This window comes from Amblyomma maculatum, chromosome 5 (genome assembly GCF_055883805.1).
Source record: "Amblyomma maculatum isolate TAMU_Amacu chromosome 5, ASM5588380v1, whole genome shotgun sequence".
NCBI lineage: Eukaryota > Metazoa > Arthropoda > Arachnida > Ixodida > Ixodidae > Amblyomma > Amblyomma maculatum.
In genome coordinates, this window is record NC_139348.1 from 18,041,003 (window position 1) to 18,063,232 (window position 22,230).

At 45.5% G+C, this 22,230-nt stretch overlaps 1 protein-coding gene across 1 annotated transcript in view; it reads left to right on the forward strand.

The window, feature by feature from the left end:
• The window catches only part of LOC146187824 (uncharacterized), a 58,618-nt gene extending 41,656 nt beyond the window's left edge, over positions 1 to 16,962 (forward strand). Inside the window, exons 9-10 of the mRNA XM_084603538.1 lie at positions 6,718 to 6,857; positions 15,685 to 16,962. Coding sequence (XP_084459664.1) covers positions 6,718 to 6,857; positions 15,685 to 15,889 — 345 coding nt within the window. The 3' untranslated portion in view covers positions 15,890 to 16,962. The remainder of the gene's footprint in view (positions 1 to 6,717; positions 6,858 to 15,684) is intronic.
• Positions 16,963 to 22,230: the final 5,268 nt, after the last annotated feature.

The following is a 22,230-nucleotide window of genomic DNA, read 5'->3' on the forward strand; positions in this document are numbered from 1 at the left end:
GTGAATTCACGAGGATATAATGCAAGGAAGGTCGTTTATGAATAACAAAAGAAATGCAAAGAGGGCTGAGCACAGAGCCTTGAGGAACAGCCAACGTGACGCTTGCGGCTGAAGAATGGTGGTTATCCATTACAGTGCATTGTAAACGGTTACTATGCCAGTACAGTTACTACCATTACATAGAAATATCTCACATTCGAAAACATTTGTTCCCGTGTGCATCTTTGTTTTATTTCGTAATTGAAAATGTTCGATTTGATTTGCAATTGTTTATAGCATTTCGAAGATAGTCAATTTGCTATGCAATTGACTAGTGTCTGCCTTCTGTTTTGTTTTTTGAATGAAATAAACATTACTCCTTCTGATTCAAAATGGATTATATTAATGTTTTATTTTTTAACATGCTTACTGGAGAGTTATAGCATCAGGTGGCATTGTGGCAGACCGTTTTAGCATAAAAATGAGTACTGTGTAACTCAGGGAATTTTACAGATACGCTCAGGGAAAACCTGGAAAACTCAGGAAATTTGGAAGCATCAATTTAGTAGGCACCCTGTAACTTGGGGTGTGCGAATATTATTGAATATGATTATTATCTGGTTCGCGTGCCCCTAGAAACAAGTGTGGCAGGTAACTGCGCCTTTCCCTTCCTGTGAACCAATTATCACTTTTTATTATTATTATTATTATTATTATTATTATTATTAGGTAGCCATAGTTAGGTGCTGAGGGTAGCCCGAGGATTGTTTTTCTCCGACGCTCATGTTTGCTGGTCGTACTATCCTCGCGCTAACAAAGGCCTTTGCCCTTTACGAGTGCTCATTCTAAGCTAGTGAAATGCAGCATCATCATGAACAGTTGTCTCTCCGCCCTTCAAAAGTCATGTATTCACTTTGTTTAATCAAGTTTCCAGAATCAAGTCCAGCGGCTGGAATCCTCGGGCTACACTCAGCACCTAATTCTTAGTTCATGTGAAGGCCTTCTTCTGGAGTTAAAAAGCACTGAAAGGAAAGTATGATGCAAAGACAAAATTCCTACAGTGTCATGCCGTATTATTACTGTCTTTCTCATAATACAGTCGAACTCTGATATATCGAACTCGATGGGGATCGCGAAATACTAGTTCGATATATCGATAATTCGATATATAAAAATCGGCTTGTGACGGCACTTACGATGCGAAAAAACGATATCGTATTTGTCGCGTAATCAACCCACTCGCATAATGAACCCACCCTCCACTTTTGCACCCGAGAGTTTGAAAAAAAAAAAAATGCGTTAAGGCCAGCTCGCTCACATGCAAGCGATTGAGCGATCTCAGCGATAAGCGGCAGTGATAGAGCGAAAAATTTCAAATTTGTTAGAACTGCGTCCCTTTCGCCGCTCGAGCCGCCGCGGCAGGTCAAAAAAAGGTTTCTGTGTCGCCGCGGCAGAAATCGCGAGCGTTTTCGCTTGCATGTCGATGACGCGCATCACTCCGTTTCGGTTGTCTCATCCACAGCTCATTTCTTGGCAGCGTGCCAAGATGCTGCGCAGCTATAACGTCAGGGCGCGTTTATCTTTTGATAGCTCCTGCGGTGGCGGGGAGCGAACTTAGCAGAGTGCCCGTGATGGCTTGATTGCACAAGCCTGGTTTGTTTTATCACGCCGCGCTTGAGGCGGGCGTCATGATCGCAGCAGCTGGCCGCGGGCTTTCGTTGATTCATGCATGCAAAGATAAACGACTCCCGCCAAAAAAAAAAAAAGAAAACGAAAAAACTGCCGCTTCTTAACGTCCGCAGCCGCCATATCTTACGCTACGCGGTGCGTACAGCACAACGATAAGCAAGGATGACTCTCGCAAAAAGAAAAAAAAATAGAGAGAGTTGCCGCTTCTTAACGTCCGCAAGCGCCATAGCCGCGGCGAGCCGCCGCGCGCAGAGGGTTCGCAACACATGCTGGAAAAAGCGTCCAACGTCTGTCTGAAAACGGGGTGAGGTGGCTTGGCGCATGCGTAGCTCGTGCTGAAGGAGAGAGATAGCTCGGCAAAAGAATGGGCACACCCACGCACATGGCTTGCAAACGTCATGTATTGGTGCGCTGGAAACGATAACTGCAGATGCGCGCGCCTTTGGGGAGAATGGGCGCGGCGTTGCCCAGACCAGTCGTCGCCGAACTGTCTCCTCTCATTCCTTCCGCGCGTGGCTTCAACACGTCACGCGGCAAACGACCAAGGGTGATGCGATAGTCTTTGGGGAAGGCACACTTTCCAGTGCGTGGTGCGGAGTTCGATATATTGATTGACCCGTGAAATTGAGTTCGATATATGACGCGCCTTTCCTATACTTTTACATGGGATTTTCTAGGGGATATTCCGTGAGTTCGATATAACCAAAATTCGATATATCTGGATTCGATATAACCGGGTTCGACTGTATCAAAAAGGGGGCAGGCAGGTATGGGATCCGTGTTGTATTTTCGGCACCTGTAAAGCTGAGAAAAGTTTGCCCATTGCTTTCGAGAGAAAAGGAACGAAGGGACATGGAGCACAGCACGTGCAGAATAAACCATCAGACCAAGTTCACCAGGTGTGCCTTCCGGGGTTATCTACCAGATTCCTCTATCTTGCGGCCAGGCATACATCACCCAAACAGGCCAGTGCATCAATGAGCGGGCCCTTGAACACAATAGATCTATGCGCACCGGCACAAGTAGCAATTTACCTCTGCATTGCAAAAGCTGTGGATGCAACCCCTGTCTGTATAGAACCACTTTCCTCGGTAGGGCAAGGGACAAGACTGAAAGGGAGGTCATCGAGGCCTTCCTGATCGCCAGAAAAGGGGACGACTGCGTCAATTCGTCGTCAGTATCGCTATCGAGGAGTATCTAGAAGGGCATGTTCGGATTTCCACAACCGCTTTGATTCTGCCATAAAGTGCTGTTGTAACTGTCGAGCGTTTTTTGCGATAGTGTATTTATTGCTTTCTTGAGAGGCTATACAGTCGAACCCGGTTATATTGAACCCGGATATATCGAATTTTGGTTATATCGAACTCACGGAATATCCCCTTGAAAATCCCATGTAAAAGTATAGGAAAGCCGCGTCATATATCGAACTCAATTTCGCCGCCGTTCGATATATCGAACTCCGCACTGGAAAGTGTGCCTTCCCCAAAGACGATAGCATCACTCGGCCGTTTGCCGCGTGACGTTTTCAAGCCACACGCGGAAGGAATGAGAGGGGACAGTTCTGGACAGCGCCGCGCCCATTCGCCAAAGGTGCGCGCATCTGCAGTTATCGTTTCCCGCGCGCCAACACATGACGTTTGCAAGCCATGTGCGTGGGTGTGCCCATTCCTTTGCTGAGCTCTCTCCTTCAGCACGCGCTACGCATGCGCCAAGCCAGCTCAGCCCGTTTTCAGACAGACGTGGGACGCTTTCTCAAGCGTGTGTTGCGAACCCTCTGAGTTCACTGTACCCTCTGCGCGCAGCGGCTGACGTGGCTATGGCGCCTGCGGACGTTAAGAAGCGGCAGCTCTCTTTTTTTTTGTTGTTGTTTTTTGTTTTTTTGCGAGAGTCATTCTTTCTTATCGTTGTGCTGTACGCGCTACGTAGCGTAAGATATGGCGGCTGCGGACGTTAAGAAGCGGCAGGCTCTTTTTTTTTTTTTTTTTTTTTTTTTTTTTTTTTTTTTTTTTGCGGGAGCCGTTTATCTTTGCATGTATGAATCAAGGGAAGCACGCCATCGGCTGCTGCGATCATGACGCCCGCCTCAAGCGCGGCGTGATAAATCGAACCAGACTTGTGCAATCAAGCCATCACGGGCACTCTGCCAAGTTCGCTCCCCACCACCGGAGGAGCTATCAAAAGATAAACACGCCCCGACGTTATCGCTGCGCAACATCATGGCACGCTGCCAAGAAATGAGCTGTGGATGCGATGACCGAAACGGAGTGACGCGCGCCATCGGCATGCAAGCGAAAACGCTGGCGATTTTCTTTCGCGGGGACACAGAAACCTTGTTTTGAGCTGCCACGGTGGCTCGAGCGGCGAGCGGGACGCAGTTCCAACAAGTTGGAAATTTTTCGCTCTGTCGCTGCCGCTCGTCGCTGAGATCGCTCAATCGCTTGCATGTGAGCGAGCTGGCCTTGAAGCATTTTTTTTTTCAAATTCTCGGGAGCAAAAGTGGAGAGAGGGTTCATTATGCGAGTGGGTTGATTACGCAGCAAATACGGTATCGTTTTTTCACATCGTAAGTGCCGTCACAAGCCAATTTCTGTATATCGAATTATTGATATATCGAACTTTTTCGCTATCCCCTTCGAGTTCGATATATCCGGGTTCGACTGTATAAGCCAGCTGTTTCGTGAATAAATCTAGTTGGAAGTCTGCGCCTTGTTTGTGCCTGTGTGTTTCTTACGTCCTGTCTTTTTCGCGCAGTTTTACTCGTTTACTTAGTATGAACCAACTAGCCCTTCAGAGTATATTACTTCAGAATATTTTTTGCATCCCAGTAATTTTGTCTAATGAACACCTGCACGATGATTGCCTGCATTCGCATAAACTAGGGGTATATATTTGAATTTCAAGATGCGAGTCGAATATGTTTGTTATTCAATTCATATTCATATAAAGAAGATGTAAATTTTTGAATATTCAAAAATTTTCTATATTCCAAAAATTTTCGAATTCACCGCAGTTTTCCTGCGCTGCACGCTTCATCATAATGCCTGACCGCATGGACTGTGGAGTGAAGATTTTTTAAAATACTGCGAGGCAGTTTTGTGAAGTCTTGACTGTGTGCGCAAAGCGGTGCTCTTGAGGAAACCAAGAAAAATAAAGTCGTTCTTACTTGGGTTTCATTTCAAATTCAGACAGCCATCATATCAGTGTCCTTCAAGCAAAATTACTGTGATGCAAAAGGCTTTTGACGCACTTTTTTCAGACCTGTTCAACCATTCGAGCTTTGGGTTCATTTGGACGTTTCCTTCTGGTCATTTGAACACCCGGTTAACGAGAGTTTACTGTTTTTAGCAGCAATAGGATAGCTTCATCAGTTTCTTGCAGGTTCTTCCTGTACAAAAAACTAATATACGGAATCCTTTATAAAATTCATACTGGGTTTTTCAGTAGGATATACACTTCAGTGCAATTCTAGTTTAATTTTATATTTCCAAATGCCATGTGAATTCTGAAATAAAGAGGATGAGCAAAGTTTGCTATTTAAAAATTTTTTTGTTTTTTTCACAGATCACATATTGAAAGGCATTTTTTTCCATATTGATATTTGATTTGTATGCAAAAATTTTGATTTTGGCATACCCCTAGATGAAATTGAACCCAACTACGAATGACATTTTTTTCTCGGTTTGGTCAAGCGGTTTGAATTGCGCACACTGTCGGGAAGGTCTTTTTCACAAAGGAGAAGGTCGCTCCTTCACAATACGGCCCCGTCACGTTTTGATGCAAAGGCCTTTCTTGCCTAATGGGTGGCATGTCCTTGACAAAAAGTGCATTTGTAATAGTGGTTAGTTTCCATGTACAGTTTTCGTGATCAGAAAGTATCCACCTGTAATGGTTAAGTGGAAATTGACTGATCACTAATTAAGCACCACTGCACCTTGGCGGAGGGGATGAGAGGGATGCGCTGGTTCTTCAGTCAGTCTCTTCTTAGATGTTGTACCAAACAGATGTGAAATGTGCTTTCGCATTTCGCACGTAAGGCGTCTTATGTGCCCCAGGATTTTTTTGAGGATGCTTGACCTCCACGCGGTTAAGCATTCTAGTGAAATGCGCAGTGCAACGAAACTGCGGTGAGTTCGTAAATTTTGGTATATTCGATAATTTTCAAATAGTCTAAAAATCCTGATTATGAGTTTTTCGAATGAGTCATATTATAAACATACTAACCGGCGTTTAGAATATTCGTACACTTCTAGTGGGGACTTTTAATATGCTGTTTCTAGAACTGTCTCTTCCTCAGTGTGTGCATGTTCTCACTAGTAATTAGAAAAGTTTGTTGGTGAAAATTGGCCTGCAGATTGTGTGGTAGATGTCTTGCTTTATCGTCAGTAACTGTGAAGACCTGTAAACCACAAAACATGCGCTTCAAATCGCTTCAAGGTGCGTAAATTGTGCAGCCAGTCTGCATTTCGTTCACCGAGATTATGGACTTTCCAAGGATGCTGTACATGTTTGTGCATGCAGTAGTTTTTCTACATTACACCAGTTTCGTTGCATTGATGCAAATTTGCATAACATCGAAACATATTTAAACAATTTTATTTGTTACTTAAAGGGTGTGGTGGCAAGAATAAGGAAGTTTTTCCGAACTTGGAGGCATTCGCCTTGTCTCGGCTGAGGCTTCTCATTTCCCAAAGTGATGTTTTTACAATGTTCCACAGAGCATGCAGCCAGATGCATTTCAGAAGCTCGTGAGAAGTGTCCATTGTGGGCCCAAGTGATATTACGCCCTGCTGTAATAGGATGCATCTTAAAATTGCACAAAAGGACAATGCGCAAGGAAGAAACAAACTGAACAGGGCACGAAAATTTAGGTTCCCACATGATTGCAGTGCTTGCATAAATGTGACACATCTATGCAATTATATTCAGTCGAAGATCTGCCTTGGTTTCTTCCTTGTCCGTAATATGGATTCTAATTACCTAATAGCCACTGCTTTTCTGTTGCTACCCATGCTGTAAGCTGGGCCAGTAACCAAGAGCTCTCTGGTGCAGGGTCTGTTGTTTGTCCTGATGCGATCATCTGATGATGTGACCTCCACGCTGGTGGCCATGAATCCCTTCAGCTGCAAGGCTGAAGTGGTGAGCAGCTCCTCCTGGAAGCTGGCTGCCCAGGCACGTGCCAGAGACCCGAGGTAAAGCCGCATAAGCCCCCCCCCTCCATTGTTTGCTGTCAGTGAACATGGATTGCATGGCTCCCTGCGGCTGTGACAGTGTGTATTGCTGAGACAGTTGAGTGTGAGACTGGTGTATTTCTTCACCAGTCACTGATTTATGACGTCAAGGCTAGATATAACTAGGGGTTGGAGTTTTCGGATTTTATTTTCTGAGAATTCAGCTGACATTTTCAGTGTTTATTTGCAAACACAATTTCTTTTTTTTTTTTTTTTTTTTTCGGTGAGATAAGAGGCATCCGTGTACAGTTAAAAGTGACTTAGTGTTCATTGTGGCATTTTTTTTTCTTGCGTGTTGTTTTATGCACTTTTATTTAAGGTACAGTTTACAGCTAAGTTCTTGGAAGAAAATGCTATCCATGATGAAAATTAGCGTTATGACAAAACGCTTGTGTAAAACGTAGATTCATGCGTTAGAGAAAGGAGTAACTGAAATATTATTTATTAGGATCAAACTTTTGCATAAATCAAATCACTTTAAAAAATGCGCTTCTCTCGGCTTGTGTCTGAGAAGTGTCAAGAGGCAAGAAACTCACGGGCTTTGGTCTTAGCGATTTGCTGGAAGCACTTGAGCTGCAAATACTCTGGTCCGTCCGCCGCTCGAAGTGCCTGCCTTGCCACACGCGCTTCTCATCGGATGCTTCACATGTTTATGAGGGTCGGGAAGCACAGCTGCCATTCCTTCCCCATTCGTGAGGCCATGAATAATGCCTCAAGTTTCTCAACGGTTGTACTCAAATCAACAATCCCACTGTCTCACATCATGCCCTGGATTGAACACTGCTGTAATTTTCTCCCGTCAACGAGGGTTCGTGGTGTGCATGAGGAGGTACTGACCTTTTTCGGTTTAAACCGAACATTTTGAAATACTTCCGGCGTACCTTTGTTGGTGCTTTTTGGTTTAAACCGAAAAGTCAAAACCCTAGCTATAACCGCATGATTACCATGGGGCCCAGTCTTGAAAGATACTATACACTGGCCTTATTTCCCAGCTCTAAAAAATAGCATGGTATTGAACGAAACGGCCATCAGCGAAACGAAAGTGATGTATCAACAGAGGGCAATTTCAGTTTTTCCTCCCTTCAGAGCTCTGCTCATGGGCGTGTAAGAGAATGAATTTCCCAAAGGCCCATTGTGCCCACTTAGCAAGGTTTGCATGATGAAAGCATTGGTGCAGCTCATCTTGTGTGCAGTGCAGTGACGATTGAGCTTGTTGGCTACGTGTGTGACCCTACAGCGATAAAGGACTGTGTGAGGTGAGCATTCACAAAAGGGTTGAATGTGGGGTGCGTTTGATGCATTTTTTTTATTATGCATGAGACACTGGCATAATCGCCTTACTGAAAACACACCATTCGAATCTCCCATGTCCTGCACAACGCTGCAGAGGAGAACAATGGAGAGAGAAACCTCGCTCGTACCAACCGATGTGACGTCACTTTGAGCAGCCGGAGGCATTCAGAGCCACTGATGGAGCTTTCGGTGTGCAGTGTTTTCCATCTTGTGCATGTTGTGGACGTACAAACCATGTCAACTTAGTACCCGATCCAACTTTGTGTAATGTTCCTGACCGGCAGCAGCTCATGCAACATGCCGAAGAGGTCGACGAAGTGGAGCTGAAGCCCGGTTGACTCAACAAGGTTGACAACAGAGCGTGTTGGTTTTGGCAGGTCTAAAATGAATCCCAGTTGATTCTTGAGAGCTGATTCGCTCGGTGCTCAGTCATAGCATACCGTCCCGATGTTCCAATAAACACCTTACAACTGCTCCAAATGCGTTTGGGTGTATGAGCACCTGTGGCTGCAACAACTGTGTCTTCCATCGTTTCTCGGAGCACCAAAAAAATCACAGCAAAATGGGACTCTGCTGAAAAGAGAGATAAATTCAAGTCAATCAAAGAAAATGTATTCTGCTCGAAGCATATTTCTGACTGACTACGTGTGGAGTTTGTTCCTAATGCAATTTCTATAGGGCTTTGTCAAAAAGGCACGGCCAAACCACGATGCGGTTCCTTCAATTTTCTCGCACAAAAAAGAGTTATGTCAGTCACATTTACCGAAAAAGAGGAAAAAGAAGATAAGTGCTTGTATACCTGGCTGTAATGTAATTACCGTCTTACCGTTCAGGTCTTTGTACTATATGAACCGTTATTTTAAGCGTTGGAGTGCAGTCTCGTAATGGGAGTATGGGAGGGGTAGACAGCATTGTCGCGTGATTGTATTTGCGTGTCTCATTTCCTTGCGCAAGGGTGCATGCTACAACTCCTGTGCTGAACATCGCACAACTCATTAGCCGCACGCGCTGATAATCTTGTGCGAACGAGCAGGTAATTAAGAAGAACCCTCTAGTGTGTTGCAGGTTGTGACGGCTGTGCAAGATATTTTGCCGTACGGCATGTGCCTTGCATGCTTGTAAAACCCCTGCTAGAGCGTTATGAGTAGATAAGGCATGTACTGCCACAGCTGAGTATACATGGATGCATCCAGGTCTGGAGTGCGCTGAGCCAGGTCTGGTTTGATGCATGCAAGCAAGCAATCATCCAAGTTGTTCATATGTGGCCTCGTGATTGCGCACCCATGTATGCTTTGCCATAAATAATAGTTGCCTGATTCACACGAAAACATTTTACATAGTTCTGTCTTGTTTGGGGATGCAAATTAAGTGAGTAATGAAACCAACGAGGCTTTTGTAAGGAAACGCATTTCAAAATATGGTTCATGACAGTATGAGTTTGATGGGGGAGTTGTAGCTTGGCTTTTAACATACTTTAGCGTCGATTCACTAAACTTACACGATGAGCATACAAATAGGGAAGGGTTCCTTACATCTGCTGAATGTGCCGTGACTCAAGCAGCAATCTGCGCTTGTTTGACTTGGTCTTCAGCGCAATAGGTCTGTCAATGTCTCACATAAATCGCAGAGCTCGGCAAGCACGCTTTGCTCACTGTTCACGTTTCTGATAGTAGCTTTGTACTACTTTATCCTTTCAATAAAATTCTTTTTTTCCCCAGAGTATGACGCCAGGCACTCAGAGCATGGAATTTAATACAGCATGCCTTGGGCCCTTTTTTTTCGTAACAATGACCTTTCGGATGGTACAGGAGGTGTGTAGTGGTGGTAGTTGGCTTGTGTTCGCCGCTCTTCCTTCCCAAGAATATGCTCACCAAGGTCGTTTGTGAGCGAATCTGGTTCGGATACATATTTCAGATAACCATGAGAGTTTAAATAGCGTGCCATGATCATTTTCACAATGCTGCAGAGAGCTGTGAACAGCAGGCAGCGCAACGCTGGAGCCACATCGGCAGCTCCTCAGAATATCGTCACGCGATATCTTTGCCAATCACAGGTGGCAGCAGGACCCGCAGTGAGCCCTGTGTCACCGGTTGCATATTGCTGCTAAAAAGAGGTTGTTTCTGCTCTTTTCTACCTAATTTCAATCCAATATTTGAGTTAGCTAGATGAAAAAGTGTAGGTTGCTGCTGAAAGCTACTCAGCTTTCTCAGATCTTTCGTTGAAGAAAGTTGGTGAGCTTTGTCAAGTGCTTCCCTGGACCACCGATGTTTCAGTGCTTATGGGTCTCACCACCCAGATAAGGACGGAAGTTTTTGTAAAGTTTCTGTGAAGCAGCGTAGCCTTCGTGTAACCGTGCAACTGCACTTAGGTGAATGCTAATATGTACATACCCCCTTATTACAAATCTGCTCCACCGTGGAGGATTCCCGCAAACATCAGACTATAGTTGCTTACACGGATTTAATAGATTGCAAAATATATTGGCCAGAAATTGCGAGGCTTAGAAATGTGAAATTTGAGCCTAGCTGTTCAGCTATTTTGGCTTTGCGATACGCTAACGTAAAGAATTTGAAAGAGACATGCTTCTATATATGTGTGCAGTTGGAGACTATTTGATGTTGTCCCGCATAACCATCCTTCAGCTGACACTGACAGTCAGTCCTTCCCCTGTTCTTGAGTGTTGTAAATGAGACATGCTACCGTGCCCCATTGACCTCACCTCGAGAAGTATGTGGGTGCATTTCTCTTCTACACAAATGTATTTCACCTCGTAAAACACTTCAGCTCTGCCTTTAAAGGTATGATCCACAAAAGAGTGTGACGCAAAGCACGAGAAGAAAAGAGATACACACACGAGAGGATCAACGCCTGTGTGTATCTCATGTGTGTATCTTTGTCCTCGTCCTTCGCACTGTATTCTTCTATAGATCGTCCTCCAACTAGCCTAGACAAGAGTTCTTCTTAAGGGTATGGTGCTACTGGCTTCACTCTGAAGTTTCCCTTTCGCATCCCCATTCACACAGTACCTGCATTTTGTTACTTGCTTGATCACTATTCCCTTAACTTCAGCATCTGTCATCTCACACATACACAAGGAGTTACCGCATTATAAGAAAGACCACTCGACATAGATATTTATTTTTGTAAATTCAAAGACCCGAGTAAGGTGGTATAAAGTACCACATTAACCAAGTCATCTAAGTGCCCCTGCACGGCCTGGGGATTGTATGTCTGACTTGGCATCTAAAGGCCCCGGGTTTGATTCCCGTCTTGCCTCCATATTGGAACCGCCTTCCCGCCTCCACAGTCTGCATTTGTGACACTGCTAACTTTAAGATCGCCATTCAAAGTGCCTTATAATTAATTTTCTGTTTTGTACTGCAAATAATGTATTAATTTCACCACTCCTTTCTGTTACACCTACGGTCCTTGAAAGTGTTTATAAATAACTTAATTTGGCAGCTGCCAACTCAGTTAGCAGTCTGTACCACCTCCATGCCTCTGATCCTGCAACTTCCATCTGCTAGAGATATGCTGATGATTTTTTTCCCTCACAATGCGGACAGCAACGTCTACGTCGAGGTTTCCACTGAATGAGATACTGACTGTCCTGTGTTAATACGCATCAACAGGCTCAAACCGAGCGTGACCCCTCTCCTCTGCCATGCCCTTCTCCTCCACTTTCCACCTTACACTTCCACGTTTCTTAGGCTGCTTCCTCTTTGTCCAGATGAGCTGTATTCCCTATTCACACAACTCTACTTAATTGAGGACAATGTAGAGAGCTATGGAAAGGAAATAATGCAAACACGGGGGCCAGTTGGTTGATCATTCTGTGGAATACTGCGCTACTTGATATACAGAGACAAATGGAAGACGACACACGAATGAGCGCAAACTTACAACTATCACTTACAACTATAGTTGTAAGTTTGCGCTCATTCGTGTGTCGTCTTCCATTTGTCTCTGTATATCAAGTAGCGCAGTATTCCACAGAATGGAAAGGAAAATGGTAGGTGTACCGTTAAGAGAAAGCGTGCTGAGTGGGTCAGAGAAATAACTAGAGGTAACGACACTCTACTGGAAGTCAAGAAGAAGAAATGGGCATGGGCAGGGCATGTAATGCGTAGAGAGGACAACCGATGGTCGCTTAGGGTAACAAATTGGATTCAAAGGGAAGGAAAGCGTAGCAGATGGCGACAGAAAGTCAGGTGGACGGATGAGGTTAAGAAGTTTTCAGGGTTCAAGTGGATGCAGCTAGCACAGGTCCGGGTCAGTTACGAGTAATATGGGAGAGGCCTTTACCCTGCAGTGGGTATAATCTGGCTGACGATATGATGATGATGATGATCCTGTTCCTCCGCATTTCATTCTCGCCCATCTGCAGGGTGCATTCCTGTGCTGTCACCACAACTTTTCACGGGAGTAGCATCCTCAGGTTCTGCATTCTGCAGTCCTTGTCACAACCCCCACCTTCCACTGTAACCACACTCCAGGTTCTTCCTATGGCTGCTTCATTTCGGTGTCGCATGCCTTCGCTCTCATCACGTGGTCCGATCCATCACTTCCCCCCTTTTCTCTCCTCTTGGCTGAATGTGGGGTGAGGATTTATATCTCTCCACTCTGGACACCTGCTAGACGTAGCAGGTGACGGTTCGCTCTGCTACTATCTACCACATAACACCATCTCAGGCTAGTTGGCTCGTCACGAAACAGCGCAAGCTACACAAAGACAAGAAGAGACAAGATGAGACACCGATGATGTGCAAGGGGCTAATGAACTCTTTGTTTCTCACTGGTAGGCTGCGATTTAAAAAATGTGCATCATGGAAGCATGTATAGTCTTTTCTGTTTGCATCATTTCTTCTCTTACATTTTTTTTTTATTTCTTTGATATACAAAATAGTGTTTTCACACTGCCTAGCACAGCTCTCATTCTCTAAACGCGTTGTGAGACCTCTTGTTTTGTGTGGAAAAAGAATGTCAAGCAAAATCATGTATATAGTGTTGCCTCCAAAGTGGCGCGGACTGTATCTCGAATCTATTAAAAACGGCTCCTCGGAATTTTTCCGGTTCATGTTCGGTTCCAAGAGGGTGCAAAATATCTTTTTGGTTTGGTTCGTAAAATAGGAGTTCTATTCCTGTTTTGGGTTCCGATTCAGTTCCGGTTCAGTGTGACTGCAGCAGCAGCCATCTTGACCTCTTCCATGGATGGTCGCAGAGGCACGTGCCTGTTTCTACTCTCGATCTGCCCATTGCCTCAGGACTCATTGCCTCACCTTACGGACACACTCTCCACCATCTCCGTTTCTGATGTCACAGAATCCCACACCAACTGCTCGGTAGTGACGATCACACACTGATTGCTCAGAGCCCCCTTTTTTTTTTTTTTTTCATGTCTTACTATATTTTTCCGCTGTTAAGCATGGATTCTTGTGCTGCTCGATGTGGCGTTCTTAAAGCAAAAGCAGCAGGCGCACTGCTGCATTAGCCTCATAGGTACGCTAACGGCGTTGTTATATGGTGTGTTGTGCCAAGAGTAATGTGTTCCCATAAAATGAAACTGTAGTGCGGTTCACTGATTTTCAAGTAGTCAAGCGATGACAAGCAGCTAGTCAGTGAGTGAGCTCCGTTCATCAAGGCCAACTACCGCCGCAGCTTTGTTACATGGAGTTCCCCAATACATGCACTTCAGTGGGAGCATCTGTTACTCTTTTTGTGCCGTGGACCAAGCCAAGGACTGGCGCAAGGTCAGATGGCAGCGGTTTGTGCATTTTCTCCTACTTCTGTCATTGGTAGAGTCTATCTGAGATGATACTGGAAGAGTCGCATCATCATTGGCCTGAATATAAAAAATCCCACGCAAAAGTGTAAGACTGTAGCAACATTTTCAGATCAGCTTCCTGTGGCGCATGGAGTGTCTTCTATTTCATTTCTGCTGTGCGGTGGCTCTTGCCACACTCTTTGCCGGACCGAACCGGTTCATCGCTGCCGACGCTGCCTGTGTCGCACTCCAATCGTGGGGATGTTTGCACTGTGTCATGTGGTGAATGTTTTTGATGTCTTATGCCATTTTGGTAAGCAAAGAGCATGCCACATTGCTTCGTGCCCAGCTGTGAAAGCAGGTACGATTCAAAATTGTCTCTGCTCAAGAAAAGGCTTTATCGGCCACCCAGCATTCCTTCTGGAATAGCAGGGTGTCATCCCCTGACTCGAGAGACAGCTTTTGAGCTCCGGTGTTGTGTGGGGCATGGTGGCTTGGTAAAGAACTTTGTGCACAATGTTGGTGGGTAACAGTGTTGTCATTCAATGCAATTACTAATGTGCATGTCTGAATGCAAGGGTGCTGGAAGATTCTATCCCACCCTCCCACATCAAATGAGTTGGCAGCTCCCCACTACTGTGTTGTGGCATCACACAATGAGTCAGCGCCCAACCGGTCACGTGTCAGAGCCATGGCCACAATTTTGTGCTCGCAACGCCAACAGTTTTAGACCTTCTGCAGAGCATTAATAAGTGCAGTCAGAAAACATCCAAAGTGGGCAGCCTTCCACAGAGAGGTCTAGCTGTAGCTACATCTCTTCATGTCTTCAAAAAAGTCAGTCTGAACTGAGTTTTGCTTGCTGTTGAGCTTCGGTGCATTTTCGCTGCCTCTGTTACTTTTTCATCGTGGATTTCTTGGAATTTCATCACAAAATCAATACTGGTCAAAATCACATCTCGCACTCCGCACCACCTCATTGGTGCAGGAGTGCACTCTTGCTGCCCAAGTTGTGCTGCATCGGTTATAGTGTCTGCATCTTCAGATTGTGTGTTGCCTGCTAGAGTCACGCAGGTTTGCCAAAATACCATCCACAGGTGGCACAGGAAATAAACCCATGTGGGCATGTTATGGCAGACAATCTTATTTATGGCTGCATTGCATACACTGTGCGTGGGCTGTGTGTGCTACAAGTTTAGTGCCTGTGGGTACAGTTTAGTGTTATTATTATTTGATTTATTCGATAACCACAGCGCCATCCGGCATCACAGTGGGGAGTAGTTACAAACACAAAAGAAAAGTATAGAGCACACTTCAGAGTGCAATGGAAAATACAAGCCCAGTCACATCCGGAAAAAAACCGATACCTTCGGGAGAATGAATTTGTGATCCTTTTCTTACTATACTGTGGTGGCGTTTACGGGGGCTCAACATATCTTCGACCACCTTAGTTTCTGTCATGGTGATGTGAAGTGATGCTGCGCAGTACACAGGCACCTTTTCTTTCACCCCCGTGGAAACATAGCCACCACGGCTGGGATCAGAGTCCCAACTCATCAGTGGGACAAATTCATATCATCTGCAGTGGCCATGTTTGGAACCTCCAAGGTTTTGCACACTGTACACCATGCAATTTGACGAGTTCATATCACGCTGAAATTTATTTAAGCCACGATTGTGTCATTGAGATTCTACTCTGTCAAGAATAAGGTGACAATGTCCTCTCTTCTGCAGGGCATTCAATGTGCATGTTGAAGGCCGCTACGCAGCTTGTGTGGGCCCTGGCTATGGTGCGCGGATCTGGAATCTCTTCACTGGAAACCCAGTGGCAGACATGTGGTACCACAGCTCGACGAGCATCACCATGGCGAATGTCTTGAGGACAACCTTTGTTGTCATTGGGTCGGCCGACGGCCGCATCCTTGTGTTCACTTCCTAATGCGCCACCGTTCTTGCATCAACCAACAAATGTGTGTGCGTGTATCGGTCAGCATCTGCAAGGTATGGTTTGAAGGGGCTTCATGCACCTTTTCATCAGAAAATGGACGCTCGCAAAGTATACCACTGCCTTGTGAGCAACACTGACTGTGCCAACACCCTGTGTGTTGCAACATCTATTGTGTGTGTGTGTATACGTTCTACACAATGTGATTCAGTATTTGTGCAGTCTGTATTTATCACTCGTAAATGGTAGAAAAGGTGCTCGCAAGGTCCCATCCAGTTCTTGGCAGCACATTTCTTTCGGACAGAGTGCACTGGACATGCAGAGCCATCCTCGAAAGACTCTTGTGTGTGTTTTGCTTGCTCGTGCTGGGGCAACTCGTGTTACTAGTGAATGAGATTCCTTTGTGGTCATTCTCTCTTTTGTGTTTAGTGCTGTCTAGTGAGTGTGATGCGACCTGTTGGTTGACTCCTACTACTCGCAGCAGAAGTGATTGTGTTGTGGACTTGGTGCATGGACACACCGCACAAGCCAACTGTGTCTACTCTGTCAGCACCATTGCAGGAATGTGCCATTGGTGCTGGTCCATTTTGGTCGCTCACCACAACAGTGAGCAAACAGCCATCACGTGTTGTTCCAAAGCGTACTGTACATTGCTGACAAAATGGCATTGGAACCAAGTTTATGTTCTCTTCACTCTGTTAGTATGCTTGCCAGTGCAAGGTCTGTGATGTTTCATGTTGTTGTCAGTGTGTGAACTGTTACATGTGTTCAGAGCTTTTACGTCTAGTATGCCCCATCTGTTCTGTACAGAGCAGTTTTTAGCAGCTGTTTTTATGGGCTTGCCAGGCACAAGTCTAAGGCGAGCCTTCTGTTGAACCAGTTTTCCCCAAGAGCTTTTGTTACAGTATGTTGTATATAAATGTTCACACTCCAAAGGTTCACACAAAGCTTGCTGAAGTCTCAGGAAATAAACAGTAGCATCCACATGACATTACCAACCAGAGCCTAGTCTCTTGTCGAGCTGTAGGGGGCATGCAAAGCGTGGCTCTTTGGGCTATACTGCGTTTAATACATCAAGTGCAACACTGCCAAAGCTACAGCTCTTGTTTGTGCTCTCCGCATCCGCGATGAAAAATAGTGCCTGCTCTTGACGAGAGGAAATAATAGTTATTTTGTCTGCAAGCTTAATACATCTTACATATTTGCCATCAACTTCATAAAGAGCACATAAAGGATCGGATTCGGTGAATTTGTATGTTTTTTATGTTTTCGTTCGTGTCGCGTTTTCGCTGCCCCACAACCTTGCCACGTGTGCCATTAGATGGCGCTGGCTGTGCCCTCCGCACTGCGCATCTCTTTTTGAGGAAATGGTTCTTCGGTGCGCAGTTTTTCTATGAGATCCGCACTGCGAAGATGTCTAGGCACTAGAAGCAAGTTATTGCAAACGTGTATGCTCGGAATAGAGCCCGTTTCCGCAAGAACCACTCGGCCACAAAACGAGCGCGTAGTGATAAGCCTCCTTTTTTTTTCTTGCGGACTACTTGCGTAGCTTTCGCTGCGTTGCACCTGATGTATGAAACAGAGTATAGGCTTTGCAATGTCCCTGCACACTCTTGGAGTGGTTTCTCAGTTCACCGAGCGCAAAAATCGATGCAGTTCTCAACCACCACCACTCTTTCTTCCCCTCTCTCTAGGGCTGGTTTTAATGCATAGTGGATTACCTTGGGTTGTACGCTCGCACACTTTTCTTTGCTCATGTGTTGGGAAAGAAGACATAGAAGCCAAGGCGCACAGGGTTACTCTTTGAAAGCTTGTTGATGGCTTGGTGATGGGGAAATGGTGCTACAGACAAATGAGACAAGACAGGCGCTGAAGCTAACAAGTGAGGTTTGTTGTTGGACGAAGAGAGAGTTTCAAAAGTTTGCAAACAAAACAGAGCACGGGTTGGGCTACTGTCATTCGTATGATAGCCATTGGGAGGCCAGAAAGATGGCAGACTCCCTAGCATGTGCCTCTGATGGTTTTGTGCCGAGCTGACCAGCATCAGTTAAGATTAAAGTGAGGGAGACCATATATAGGAGTGAGCTGGACAAGGCCTGCAATGGCTGTGTATGCGATAGTTTGGCAATAATAGGCCACATTTTTTGGACACAAAGAAGACTGGAGGAAGGAGTACATGCCTGATACAAATTGCAGAAGTGTTCCCTTAAATTTGAGATGCCATATTCATAGTTCAGCAACACAATTCCTTTCATACAATGGCCATGAGAGGAAGTGCAACAGGTAGTCAGTACATGCGATTTCCCCAGTAAACTGTGGTACCACAGTAAACTTTCGTTAATTCGGCCTTCAAGGAGCAGAAAAAGATGTTCAAATATACCTAAAATTTGGAGTATCGAATGCACCTGAAAAAATTTTCGAAAACCGTTTGCATTACCTTAACTTTTTTTTTATAATGAACATCTGTATGATGGTTGTCTGCATTTGAGATGAAACACAAGTGAGAACAAAGGTCTTGGCCACTTTCTTGAACTGCTTTTGCACACACTGTCGGGAACGTTGAAGAAGGGCTCCGAAATTGTAAAGGCCTCTGCTTCTCTTTTTGCAGTGCGACACAATAGTAGTGGTGCCTGTCCACAAAATAGGCCCACCGCATTTTGAGGATGCTCCACCACACAGTCTATGCGGTGAAGCTCGAAATGCATTGAAAGCTCCAGTGCGCAGTTTCAGCGTACTGGAAGATGAAGATGCATACATGGGATACAGCACAATACCATTTGAAAATAAAAATCAAAACAGTCACCCGCCATGCAGCATCCAAAACAGCGAGACTGGCTGTGGGATGGCGTGAAGTTCAAGCGAAACCAAAACGATGCGACTGAACTGTATTTTGAAAATGGAGAACCTCTGATTACTGTCGTGCCTGGCATAGTGCACACAAAGCGCACAAGCACCACTGTTGTATACTTTTCTCTTAAAGGGCAACTCCGGAGGTTTTTTGACATCCGAATATTCTGGAAAAACTTAACTCTAGGTTCTCTCCATTCTGATGCATTCCACAAAATTGGGGCGCTGTGCAATAATCCATTTGCCCGCAACACAATTTTAATATATCCAGGTTTTGTGGGTGCAATTTTCACCCCGATGGGGTGGCGCAGTGGTTAGGGCGCTCGACTACTGTTCCCAAGGATGCGGGATTGAATCCCGGCCTCGGCGGCCGCTTTTCGATGGAGGCGAAAAGCAAGACGCTCATGTGCTGTGCAATGTCAATGCACGTTAAAGAACCCCAGGTAGTCGAAATTTCCGGAGTCCTTCACTACGGCGTCTCTCGTAGCCCGAGTAGCTTTTGGACTTTAAACCCCACAAAACCAAACCAGTTAAAACAATTTCTGCATTTCTGACGTCACACTGCGTTTCTGACGTCACAAACATTATACCGGCGTTACTGTCCACTTCCCTCGTGATTATGAAATTGTGAGGCTTATATTGACCTACCTCAGAAATTCTACATAGTGCATCATGATTTCCATACTTTATTTCCACCATCCAACGCACGTACGATTGTTTTTCTAATACTGTGTGAGTCACCATTTCGTCAACTGGGACGTCATTTCTGACCATGAAAGCAGTTTCGGTTTCAACTTGCCACTTCCCTTTTTAAGAATAGTTCTAATTGTAGTTTCGAAAAACAATTTTTTGTGTTGGAGTCAGGACACACTGAGGAATGTAATTCAATCAAAACTGAAAATTATGAAAAAACCACCCGAGTTGCCCTTAAATGATACCGGTAAGCTGCTAGTCATAGTCTGCGAGTACTTGCCCAATGCACTGCTTTCTAGCTGCTTTCCCTCTTTTCATAGTTTAAAAAAACCTCGTCCTTTGTCACTGGCGGAACGTCCGACTGCTTTTCCCTACTGCAAATCTCAATATTGTTATGACTACTTTGACTACTGTAGAGGTCCATATAGAACTCTTCAGCTAGTCCTTGTTCATATTCTTGATGGCATTGCCCGCCTCGTCCCTTAGCGCATACAATTGATTTTATGCCTATGCCCAATTTCTTCACTGCTTTAAGGCATCTTCCATTCTTTACAGCATGCTCAATTTTCTCCATCTTATATTTTGCTTATATATCTGCCACTGTACGCTTACCGATTAGATTTGAGATCTCTACCAGTTCTATCTGGTCTGTTGCATTAGAAGTTTTCATACTTTGGCATTCCTTAAATCTTTCGTCTCCTTAGATAGCTTACCAGTATCCTCTCTAACTATCCTACCGCCTACTTCTACAGCACACTCAGTAATGATATCTCTGAAATTATTGTTCATTGCTTCTAGGCTAATGTCATTCTCGGTTAGAGCTGAATATCTATTCTGTACAGAGATTTGGAACTCTTCTGCCCTCCCCACCACCACTAATTCATCGATGGGCTTCTTTCTTACTAATCTTGTTTCATTCCCTCTTCAGATTTAGACTAATTTGAGACCTCACCATCCTGTGGTCACTGCATCGCACTTTCCCGATTACCTCTACATCTTGCATAATGGCGGGGGTTGAACACAGTATGAAGTCAATTTCATTTTTAGTCCCCGTTGGGACTTTTCCATGGCCATTTACGGTTTTTCCGTTTGCTGCAGAAGGTATTCATGATTCTAAAGTTATTGCGGTCTGCAAGCTCAACTAGTAACTTCCCTCTGCTATTCCTAGAACCAATGCCATAGTCACCTACTGCCTGGTCTTCTGCCTGCTTTTTCCCTACCTTGGCACTGAACTTGCCCAATAGTACAGTATACTGCGTTTTCCCTTTCTGCATTGCTGATTGTACATATTCGTAGAAGCTTTCAACTGCCTGGTCATTACGACTACATGCAGGTGCGATGCCTGCCACCCTCTCAGTAATGCTACAGAATTTCACTGCATTGCCAGCTACTATATCTTTATTTACAAGGAAACCTACTCCTAGTTCTTGCCTCTCCGGTAAACCTCGATAACACAGTACGTGCCTGTCCTTCAGTACAGTATATGCCTGATTCGGCCTCCTAACTTCACTAAGCCCAATGACGTCCCATTTCATACCCTCAAGTTCCTCTAACAGCACTGCTGTTAGAGTAGTTGCTAGGGTCAGTTGCCAATGGTGACATGTCCAAGTGAGCCAGAAATTCTTGGCACCCCCCACTGTGTCACGGTCTGACCACCACCGTGGTCAGTTGCTCTACAGCCGCTGGTGACTGAGGGCCTGGGTTTTATAGGACTAATCATGGGAGGTTGCTACCAATTACTGCACCAGGGTGGCCAACTCCTGTTCTGGTGAGGGAGTGCATTGCCGGAGGTGTTCACTGGCATCAGGTCGCACCTCAAACCTTTTATGCAATTCCATCGACACATGGATTTGTTTTTTTTTAATCCGATGAAGAATTGTGTGGCACCGGGATTCAAACCACAGCCCTGCGTGTGAGGCGGATGTTCTACCTCTACATTACCGCTACTAATTCAAAGTATTGTTACGAAGCGGCAAGCCGATGAAGACAGGAGACACAACATGACCGATGACAATGGTAGATGACGTTTAATGGATGTTCGCGGGCCTAGCGCGAGCGCTCCTGCCCGCGCCACTGCCCGCTTCTACTTCCTTGTCGTCCGTAACATGACCCGGGGCCACCGAGTGATCGTCCCGATCGTGGACGAGGAAGTTTAGCGATGTTAATGATTTTATGGCATGATGATGGGCGTGTTTGGATGCTTGAAGAAGAAGAGGAAGAAAGAAGAATAGAAAGGCTTGCCGGTACGGTGTCTGATGCGTGGGTGATCCGCCTCCCTTGGAGCTGTCAACCATCCGTCACCAGAGTCCATGGGACCGATGGTTCGAGGTCACGTCGGGCAGCTTGGGCGGGGGTTGCGTGTTCGTGTCCATCGGTTCCTTCGGGTCTTTCGGGTCCTTCATCTCGGTTCTGATTCGTATGTCTGTTCTCCTTGTCTTCAGGTCCAGGCTGGGGGCTGGGCGGTGGTAGTTGTTCAGGTCTGGGCTTGAAGGGCTGGGGCGAAGCTGCTCGGCGATGTCCCTGGGCCCTCGGTGATGGTCCCGGCTTGAAGATGGCCTCGATGCTCCAATGCGAGGATAGGGATGTCGTACGCCGCACCTCCAACCAAATGTTACGAAGCGGCAAGCCGATGAAGACAGGAGACATAACATGACCGATGACAATGGTAGATAACGTTTAATGGATGTTCGCGGGCCTAGAGCGAGCGCTCCTGCCCGCGCCACTGCCCGCTTCTACTTCCTTGTCGTCGGTAACAGTATGTTCAGATTATATGAAGTTCAAATTTAGGCAAACTT